This window comes from Heloderma suspectum, chromosome 3 (genome assembly GCF_057233095.1).
Source record: "Heloderma suspectum isolate Gila_16-S chromosome 3, 16-S_ref, whole genome shotgun sequence".
NCBI classification, from domain to species: Eukaryota; Metazoa; Chordata; class Lepidosauria; order Squamata; family Helodermatidae; genus Heloderma; species Heloderma suspectum.
In genome coordinates this window covers 180,368,471-180,378,431 of record NC_139460.1, presented here as the reverse complement: position 1 = coordinate 180,378,431, position 9,961 = coordinate 180,368,471, and the positions used below count along the sequence as shown (strand labels likewise).

Sequence of the window (9,961 nt, the reverse complement as noted above, 5' to 3'; positions counted from 1 at the left end):
CGGAGGACAGGAAGGCCTGGTGTGCTATGGTCCATGGGGTCACGAAGAGCCGGACACGACGTAACGACTGAACAACAACAACAACAGAGCAGTGTGAGGCTATTACAGGGATGGGGGAGAAATTTGTTTGGTTTGCATTTTAATAGCAAAGAATCTAATTTGCACTTTCTGCATTTATTTATTTACTGCATTTATATCCTGCTTTTTTCCTCTTGCAAGAAACTCAAGGTGGCTTACATTATCCTCTCCATTTTATCCTCACAACAATAACCCTGTGAGGTAGGTTGGGCTGAGAGTGTGTGACTGGCCCAAAGTCACCCAGTGAGCTCCCATGGCTGAGTGGGGACTAGAACCTGGATCTCCTGGCTCCCAGTCCAACACTCTAGCCACTACACCACACTGAACTAAAACATGAACCAGAATGCAATCCTCCTTCCATTTTCACACTTCTCCAAATGTTGCAGTGCACTTCTCCAATCAAAAAGATCATACAAAAATGCACACATCAGGGAAAATTGTGCACAAAAATGCATACATTAGGAGAAATGCAAACAAACCATATATTACAAGAAATGCATACAAAAATTTGTATAACTCTTTGTGCTAACTTATTACCCAGCCCCCCAAATGAAAATAATGCAGAAATCAGATGGAACAAACTTATGTTTCAAAAAGTTTGAAAGCTGAAGAAACCAAAAGACAGATCCATCCTTCCTCTTACCCCATTTGGTAATTTAGAACTAAGCTGAAAAACCCAAGGTTAGGCTGTGCCCACAATAGTTTTCTAATTTTTAGCAACCAACCAAGAAGTAAAGTCCTTTGAGTTCCCCTTTCTCTGAGGTCAGGTAAATAACTACCCCTGCTCAATTTCTTTTCCTTTTCTCCTACATCTATCCATTCCTAACCGTGCAGCCCACCATTTTTCAACAGCAACCAAGTTTCCTTGCTAGTATAGCTTTCCAATACCCGGCTTTGCCACGTCCCTAACATCATCTTCCCATCCTTATTTATTTAGTACATTTCTAATTTGCCCAATAACTAATGTTCTCTGGCTGGATTACAATCACTTTGGTGAACTCTAATTTTCTCAATCTTCATTTTGTCTTATCTCTTAAGTTAGACCTATTAGAACTGGTATACTGACCCATGTGCAATATACTAATCAAGCCTATCTTCTACTCTATAATGAACGTGTATGCATGTGTTTCTGAGAAAGAACATCTGTAAAAATAAAGTTCATATTTTTGGACTTTGAATGTTCGATCTAATTTCCCAAGTTACAGGAAGCCAGATTCCAGCTGAACATCAGGAGAAACTTCTTGACTGTTAGAGCAATATGACAATGGAACCAATTCCCTTAGGGAGGTAGTGGGCTCTCCCACACTGGAGGCATTCAAGACAAGGCTGGACAGCCATCTGTTGGGATGCTCTGACTTGGATTCCTGCATTGAGCAGGGGGTTGGACTCAGTGGTCTTGGAAGCCCCTTCCAACCCTACTATTCTATGATTCCCCATTTTTAGTAGTATCCATTCTTCATTTTAGTAAGAGCATCATGCATAGGCCCACTCTATGTGCACCACACCCCTGGTTAAAGGCCCCCTAAAACCCACTTTGGTCATTACACGTGTATACACAAAAGTTATGTGTCCATGTGAATAAGGACAGAGTAACAGAGTACAGTATGCAGTAACAGAGGAGAGCAAACCTTTCTTTTTTAGAATATGGCTCTGCCCATTTCCTTGAGCTGTCTAGGCTGTTTTGCTTAACCATTCTTGATCTTTGCAGTTGTCTCTAGCATGGGACATATAGTTCCTGCCTGCTATCTACCACATGTTTACACCATGGATTATTATGTTTTCCTAACCGAAACAGTCTAGTCTTCTCTAGTTTTTCTTCTGAAATTAATCTTGCAACTGGGTAATATGTGATGTGCAGAAACCCTCAACCTTTTCAGACCCCAAACCCACCTTCAACAACATTCTGCAAATTGTTTACCATTTCTTCCCTCTCCCTTTGGTCTTCTCCCTACTCACTGCCTTTCTCCTTCTCTCTCTTTTAAAATAAAAAGGAACAGGAGGAAGAGGGGGAGCCATTGTTGCAACATACCATAGACCGTGTAGGTACAGGTCCCTCAGCTGAAGACCATGGAATTAGCGCACAGATGATCATGACTGGGTCAAATTCTAGCAATGGTGACGATAACTGAGGACAACCGTGTTGATAACAGGACAATAAATTTACGAACAGTAAAGTAATTGATTTGAAACCAATAACTGGACAACTTTTCCAAAAAGAACATACATTTCTACGTAGTGGGCGGGACATTGCCTCACAAAGTATGAATGTTACTGTTTATTCCTTAGCCAGAAGGCCATACAACAGCCAAAATAATTTAGCAGCAATACACACTTACCTGATGTAGTTCTGACTGTAGTCCTCACTGAACACAGTGGCCCTGTTCACATGTAACACTGAGCCATGATGGTTAGGCATTTTTAGCTAACAATGATGGCTTAGTGTGTCATGTGGAGGGCATTTTTCCCAACCATGGTGGCTACATAACCATGGTGTAACCACGCTCACTACCCATGGGCTGCAAAAGGGTTAGTGGCCCTAACCATAGCTTAGTGTGTTGTCTGTCAGCCCCTCATGGTTATCCCAGGGCTTGCATAGAACTCTGCAGCAAGAGCAGCCAAGTGCGAGAGATCTCAATGGTCAAGATTTGCCTAGCAACACATGATGCACAGCCAAGAACCAGTCCCAGCGCTGTCTGTCCCTGCCTGCCCTATGCAATCGGAGAAGTGTGCCAGGCACAAAGATGTTTTTGCTGTCATGCCACTGTTATCAGCACAGCAACCTTGAGTGTGCTGCGTTCCCAGACACAAGCAGCTCGGAGCACCATAGAAAACAAAAACACCCCCGCCCACTCAAGCCACTGCATCCCTGGTCAAAATCATGCCCTCCCCTGCCCTACCACAGGCCCCCCCCCACCAGACCCCATAGCCACTACTGCTGAGCCCTAGTATGTGGAACACTCCCGCCCATCATGCCCCCTCCCCTCCTCAGCACAGCTCCCAATCCCTTCAGGGGAAACATCCAAAATGCCAGGGAAGGGAGGAAGGCAAGAACCCTAACGTGCATGGCAAGTAAGTACCAGTACGGAGCCCCTCCCCTACAATGGGCATCCCAATCTTGCACAGTCCCATGGAGGCCCAGCCCACACACCCCTTCCCCAACAGACTTTCCCACCACTCTCCAGCATGTCCAAATTCCAAGGAGCACCATACGGTCCAGGCACAGGGGGAAGGACAGACGCCCTGGGTGCATCATTCCTGCAGCATCACCCAGGCACTCCAGGATGGATGGCAGGCCAAGCAGCAACCTCTCCCCCCCAGCTCAATCCTGTGGCAGAGGGCGGCAGTGACTCCCCAGCCCTGTACTCAGCCGACGACTCCATGGCGGCCTCCCAGTCCCAGCACAGCACCCCAACCCTGACTGGGGGTCTTTCCCAGGATGAGGGTGAGGAGGCAGGGAAGAAGCACAAAAGAACCAGGGTGCAGACATGGACAAAGCCCAAGTGGGGCACCTTCATCACACTTTGGGGGAGTCTCAAGGCCTAGGGCATCCTCAGCACTGTCAGGCTCTAAAACCTTTTCCCATGATTCTCCAAGCAGATGCAGAAGCGCAGCTACTCCCACACATCCCAGTAGTGAAAGGAGAAGCTGCATATGCTCAAAAAGAAGTTCAAGGACATTGTCACCCACAATAAATGGTCCAGGGTGGGGCCACGCACCATGCCCTTCTGTGACGAGCTCACCTCACTAATAATTGACTGGCGGGACGTCAGCCCAGGATACACTGCAGGAAGTGGGGTGTCAACCAGCCTGGTTCCCTGGCTGCACCCACAGGCCATTAAAGGTAGTGTCCCAACCACCTCATCCTGCCCCCCTCTTCCCCCCCGGGTTCCTGGCCTGATGCCCCCTTTCCTGATATGAGTCCTGGGAATGCATTTGTATTTTTATACGCCTTTTGTATCACTTGCCAGCAAGGCCGGGTTTCTACACACCCACACAGCTGGTCTGTACATCAAGAAAGCATTATTTTGCACCCTGTGCTGCTCCACTGACTTGGCGGGCTCTGCCAGGGGCCTGGGAAGGGGAGGGACATGGTGCCAAGGGGTGTGCTTTCCTCCCTCTGCAACTGGGGGTGGCGCCAGGGGGCAGGAGCAGAGGCGGCAAGACATTCCATGTCTCCTGTGGGGGAGTATGGCAGTGGACTGGGGGATTGTGTCCACTGCGACACCAGAACCCAAGCTGCATTTTTGGCCCACATGTGGGAGCCACCAGCAGCTCAAATGCATGGCTCCCACATCGGGTTGGCAGTGGTGGACAGGGCAGGAATGGGCAGTGGCGGCAGGTAGAGGAGCAGGCCCGTTCCCATCCCCTGCAGACCATTGGGGAGGTGGTGGCTGCCGTGCCAGCTCCATAATGGCTGCCAGTGGCCAGTTCTGCCGCATGGGCCGCTGGGATGCATGGTGGAATGGCCAGGAGGACTGGGGTGGTTAGCAGCACAGGGAGTGGTTAGCAGAACCACGCTGTGGACCATGGTTCCATGACTGTGTGGCAGGAACACACATCATGGCTAGTGGTAACCATCCTACAGTGTGGTTAGCCTAAGCACCTTCTTCCCCTGTGGGTCTGAACACGGCTAGTGAGTAAACATGCACAGGATTGGGCTGAATAACATACAATTCAGCAATTGATATGTGAAGAATCCTGCAGCAATGCTACCTCAGCAAGGATTGGGCAGCTCGTTGCTTACCTGCCCTATCCCTCTAGAAGGTTCTACCTGCTTGTGCATTCCCTCTCTTTGGTGGGTGCAGTGGGAAGGATTGGAACCAATGGGATCCTCCAGAGTAAGTTTGTGAGCAAAAGGAGGCTGTTGCTGTTCCTTGGAGGAGCAGCCGTCACCTCTGCCTACTCACTCACCCTCCCTCACTGGACTGCATAGTGGGGAGAATAGAGCTGCTTAGGCCTAGTGCCCACCAGCACACCACCCAGGGAGAAAGAGCACGGATGAAGTGGCTGCTCCTTCCAGGATCAAGCATCTATGCTGCACCCCCACCACACACACACACACTCCTCCCAAAAAGCAGCAGAGCTCACGGAGGATGAACTGCTGGGGACCCGCACCCCAGCTTTCTCTTCACCAGTAAGAGGAGTTGTATTTGAACAAAATGTAGCCCAAGTCCCAAGAAGTGGGGAAGAATAGCAAGCTTTTTAAAAAGCATGCTTAACATAATGTGTATTTTGACCCTGAGTTTTGTTTCTCCTTGGGGATTGTTCCAGCTGGATTGTGTCCAGTTCTGGCATAGCATCTCCCAGATGAGATGGCATCCTATATGATATTGTGAGTCAGTGTTTTAAGTATGGGGTTGACAGGATTTCCAGCTAGTTGACAGGATTTCCACCTAAATTTAAAACTGGAAAAAGAACAGTAAGCTTCACTCTGCTAACAGATCAAATGAGAATAGAGAAGGCCTCCCCACATGATGAGAAGCATGTGTTTTTACAACTGGAGTGTGCAATTGCTGAGCAAAATATTATGATTACCAATCATCACTCCTATCACTGCTTTCAATAATATTTTTCCTACCCTGAGGCTGCACTGGATAGTTTTTGTTTAGAGCATGTTCCATGGACTACTTTTAAGACAGCAGCAAATCTTGTCTCCTCTTGTTATCTTTTCACCATCCTCAGAATATGAACTCAAGCCTTGGAACACCTAAACTAATAAGAGGGAATGCCTCTGAGAACAGGCAGAAAGCCTTTCCTTACTCACTGAGGGCCCTCTTTGTACAATACATCAGCACATATTTTGTCACATATACATGTGGCAGGAAACCATAGGCTTCTATGGCATGATCATTTATGGTATTATCATTCATGGATGGAATCATTGCATATCCCAATGTCCATGCAGGGTATGCAGAAGTCAGATTTACGCAGAGCATTCATCTCGAATATCATGAATAAGTATGATCAACCCTCACATGTGGAATTAGGTAGGAAAAGTGGCAAGATCCAGGATTGCTCAGCACTCACCTCTCCTTTAGAAATTAAGCACTGATATGATCATTGGCCCAGCTAAAGGCACTGCCTGACCAGACGCCTGACCAAACGCTTTACCCATTTACCCAGTGGTAACTCAACAGAAAGCGCAGGTAACTACTTGGTAAACCCAAGGGATGATGGTACTCTCTGACTCAAGTGGTGAAGAGGATCTCAACACTGGTCTCCACCTTCCCAGAAATACAGAGTAGTAGAGAACTGGGGAAATTCTGCTCACCACAAGACTAAACTATTCAGGCATTGTAAAAGTGTGGAAAATAAACATGCAAGGAGGGGAGCATGCTTCTTCAGCCCCCTCCCTGTCTCCATCACCCCTACACATGGAGGGTGACTTTCTAGTTGTCCATGGTTCCAAATTGCATGAAAAGCCTCCTTGGAGAGAGGAGGCTCTCCCCTTCAGAATGTCACCTACCATGTGTAGGGGGTGAGAGAGCTCCTTCTCCTCACACATTTACACAGTATAGAATGTCTGAATAGGGCTTTTATGTTACAAACAAATACACGTTAATATCCCTGTGGTTGCTTCTTCTAGAAAAAGTAGCTTCAAGGAGGGCAATTTGAGCTGAGTAAGTGCCTGGGCCTTCTTAACCTTTTCCTGGCCTGCCAATTTCCCCCGGCCAAACCCCACCCCTATAGGTGCTTCCCTTCCTGCTGGGGTCCCAGAAGTGTATATACCCGACAGACTCAACAGACACTTCACTCATTTGGAAAACACGTTTGGGTGTATGAAACAACTTTGGACTTTTCTGCAAAACCAGTGGCCTGGGACGAACTGGGAGTTGTAGTCCAAAACATCTGAAGGGAGCCAGGTTTGAGAAGGCTGGCCTAGAAGAAGCCGTTTGAATTCTATTACAGTCGTTTGCACGTAACACGTACTCAGGCCCTGTACTGGTTGACATGCACTTGGGGCTAAAAAGACTTGCTGGAATCGTTCACTTACGAGGTCCCCTGGATTTTCCAGTGTATTATTCCCAAGCATGTGCGGCCAAGAGAGACTGAATGCCTGTTTTGCTCTGGTTATTCTCTTCGCGATCGAAATTCGTTGTCTTTCGGCCAACGTGAGTGAGTGGGCGGGTGCTTTTTAAAAGGGACTGCATGGAACAAGCAAACCCCGCCCCGTGTAGAAAGATGGAGTGGACAGGCGTGACTTTCCGGGCTTGTGGGGCCTTCTTTGCAAGCGGGCCGCGTCCACCAAAGCTTATACCATAATACATTTGTTAGTCTTGAAGGCGCCACAAGACTTTGTTGTTGTTCTCAAAGTGGAATCCTTTTTGTCTGTGACTGAAGGAGAAACACTAAGCCGCGGGCGGAGAATCCGAGGACGAGGGGCGGGGAGAAGGGAGGAGAGTGAGGCGGCGGCGGCGGCGCGAGCAGAAGAGCCGAGACGACGACCACGGGCGGAGCAAGGGCAGCTTTCCCACCCCAGCGCTGAGCCGCGGGCGATGCGTCTCCTGGTCCTGACGGCGCTTCTGCTTGGAACGCCAGGTAAGAGCGCGCGCACGGGACAGGCGAGATCAGCCCTCCTCCCGTTCCCCCGGGGCAAGGGGCGCGTGCTCTCCCTCCCGTCCCCTCCCACAGCCGCTGTCTCCCCTCCAGCGCCCTGTTTCGGGATCTGCATCCGGCCCTCGCGTTGCGCCAGCTCTACAAACGCTTGGACAGGCGCAGCTGTTGCTTTTGCGGCCAGCGCTCTCGCCGGGCGCCCAGGCAGCAGCCGCGACGTCTGCCTGGGAAATGGGCCAAGGAGGAAAAGGTGGGGGGATCTCTACGGCCCATTTGTTCCTCTCACCCCCCAACAGCCCCTGCTGGACGCCTGGCTCCCCCACCCCAAGGTCTGTGAGTAGGCGGACTCAAAAACCGATTTAGGGGCAGACAACCGGAGGTGGAGACCGCTTGCCGTGGGTTTAACCGTTCAGCAGCGGAGACAAATAGTACAAACGGATCATATGGCATGAATACAGATTTACATATCGTACCCTGAAAATGCTGCGTCTTATGGTACAGTCGTAAATCCTACACACGAATCACAAGTGTGGAAATGGGCTAGAAATGCAATAAAAAGTTTTCAGAAGTTGTACAAATATGGGGGAGGGGGGATTCTGGGGCTGGTCCTGGGTAGAGTTATGGCACAGCAAGGCGTGTGTCCGTGTCGTGCTGGAGGGAGGTTGCTTGCCTGAATAAAAAGCATTAGCCCAGAGTTGATGGGACAGGAAGAGGGCAGAATGCCACTTCACACTCCCGAGAAACAACCTGTGACTTGGCTGGCTTTTCCCCACAGGAAACACACACGGTGTGGAGGACACACACACTCCCTAAACAAGTGGAGACACTCTCTGGGGAGCTGTAATTGGCCATGGATCCCTGACAGCATATATCCACTGCATGTTTAGAGATGTGTTTTTTAACCAATCCTATTTTACGCACGTATACAGCTGGAAATGCCAAAAAGGATTGTTCTGCAAAGTGTGAATGCACTCTGCCTCTCTGAATTTTGTTCCAGGTTTTCCTGTGAACGTTCTTCCAGAATAAGAGTTAAATGCGCTCTTGTAGACACAGCTGTTGTTGTGTCTTTCCCTGTTCCCCAAGATACAAAACAGATCAGGTGATGATCATTTTTATTAAAATTACTTTTGTTGTTCTCCTGGGAGTATAGTCTTGATGTGGCATATTACATTCTTAAACCGCATTTTTATCTCCTAGTTTTAGGATTGCCTGTTTTCACACCAGCTGCCAAACTAGTCAAGACATGCAAGATGTCCTAACAGTCCCTCATGTGTCTTTCCCCTCCTGAAACGTAGCAGTGGTTTGACTGGAGCAGCAGTGTGCAGGAGGAATACTTAATCCTTCCTCCTCCCTCTTCTATGTCCAAAGTCACTTTCCCCAATCTACTTTTCCTCCTGCAAGGTCGGAAACCAGCTGATGGGGACAGTTTTGACCAGGAATCTAGTTTTGAGGGAAAGTGTTCAGCATTCCTGCCCCCTTGGCTGCTTCTATCAAATTCTCCCACATACCCACCATGGCTGCATGGTTAAAGAGTGGGGAGTTCACAGGTTTCACTGCATCATGCCCAGTTTGGCCCTAAGATCCTGGCTAATTGTATCAAGGCTGAGTTCATACATAGAAGTTTGCTACTATATGTAGGGGAGAGAAATTTCCAGATCTATCTCATTCTGTTGCATCTAGTAAGGCTTTCCTTTTGAGGATGGCAAATGGCTTCGATTTTGCTCTTGTTGAAGATGGGTCATTATAATCACATCTAGTAAATGAAAGGTAGGATGGCATTGCACAATGATAAGTCCAGCTGGTTGGCAAGAGTTATATCAATTTACTGAAGTTAATGTTTAGAATGCAGCCCTTTCCCTAGCCAAAGTCACATGTCTCTAGGAATTTTCTGTTTTCAAGAGTGCTTGATGTTTGAATCACAACATTTTTGTGGGACAAATCTGACCCAAATGGGCCTGTCTCTTTGTAATTGCTCTCACATGATTTCCTTTCAAATGACTTTGAACAAATAGCTTAGGTACGCTACATATGTAGCACTAACTGCATGCTACCAAGGATGGTAGAAATGGTATCATCTTGCCAGCTGTAACCAAATATGAAACTAAATACTGTTTCAAGTTATAGTTCTTGAGTGTCTTCAGAAAGTCAGCTCATCTTTGCTGAGCTACATGGGCTAACATCTTCTGTGTTCCATGTCACTAGTTTTGTTTCACTCCTGATGTTTGTCAGTGAAACAGTTCTGTCAAATATGATGTCAATTCTCTCAGCTAGTATGTAGCACAATTTCCACAAGTGGAGAGAGAGTTGATTGGCAATTCTCGGAGGAGAT

At 48.1% G+C, this 9,961-nt stretch overlaps 1 protein-coding gene across 2 annotated transcripts in view; it reads left to right on the top strand.

The window, feature by feature from the left end:
- The first annotated feature begins 7,504 nt into the window (after positions 1–7,504).
- VSTM4 (V-set and transmembrane domain containing 4) overlaps positions 7,505–9,961 on the top strand; it is an 84,037-nt gene continuing 81,580 nt past the window's right edge. For both annotated transcript variants that reach the window (XR_014788858.1, XM_084841851.1), the window contains exon 1: positions 7,505–7,617. Coding sequence is in view for 1 of the 2 variants with exons in the window: in XM_084841851.1 (XP_084697977.1) it covers positions 7,575–7,617 (43 nt within the window). In the remaining variant the exon portion in view is untranslated. The remainder of the gene's footprint in view (positions 7,618–9,961) is intronic.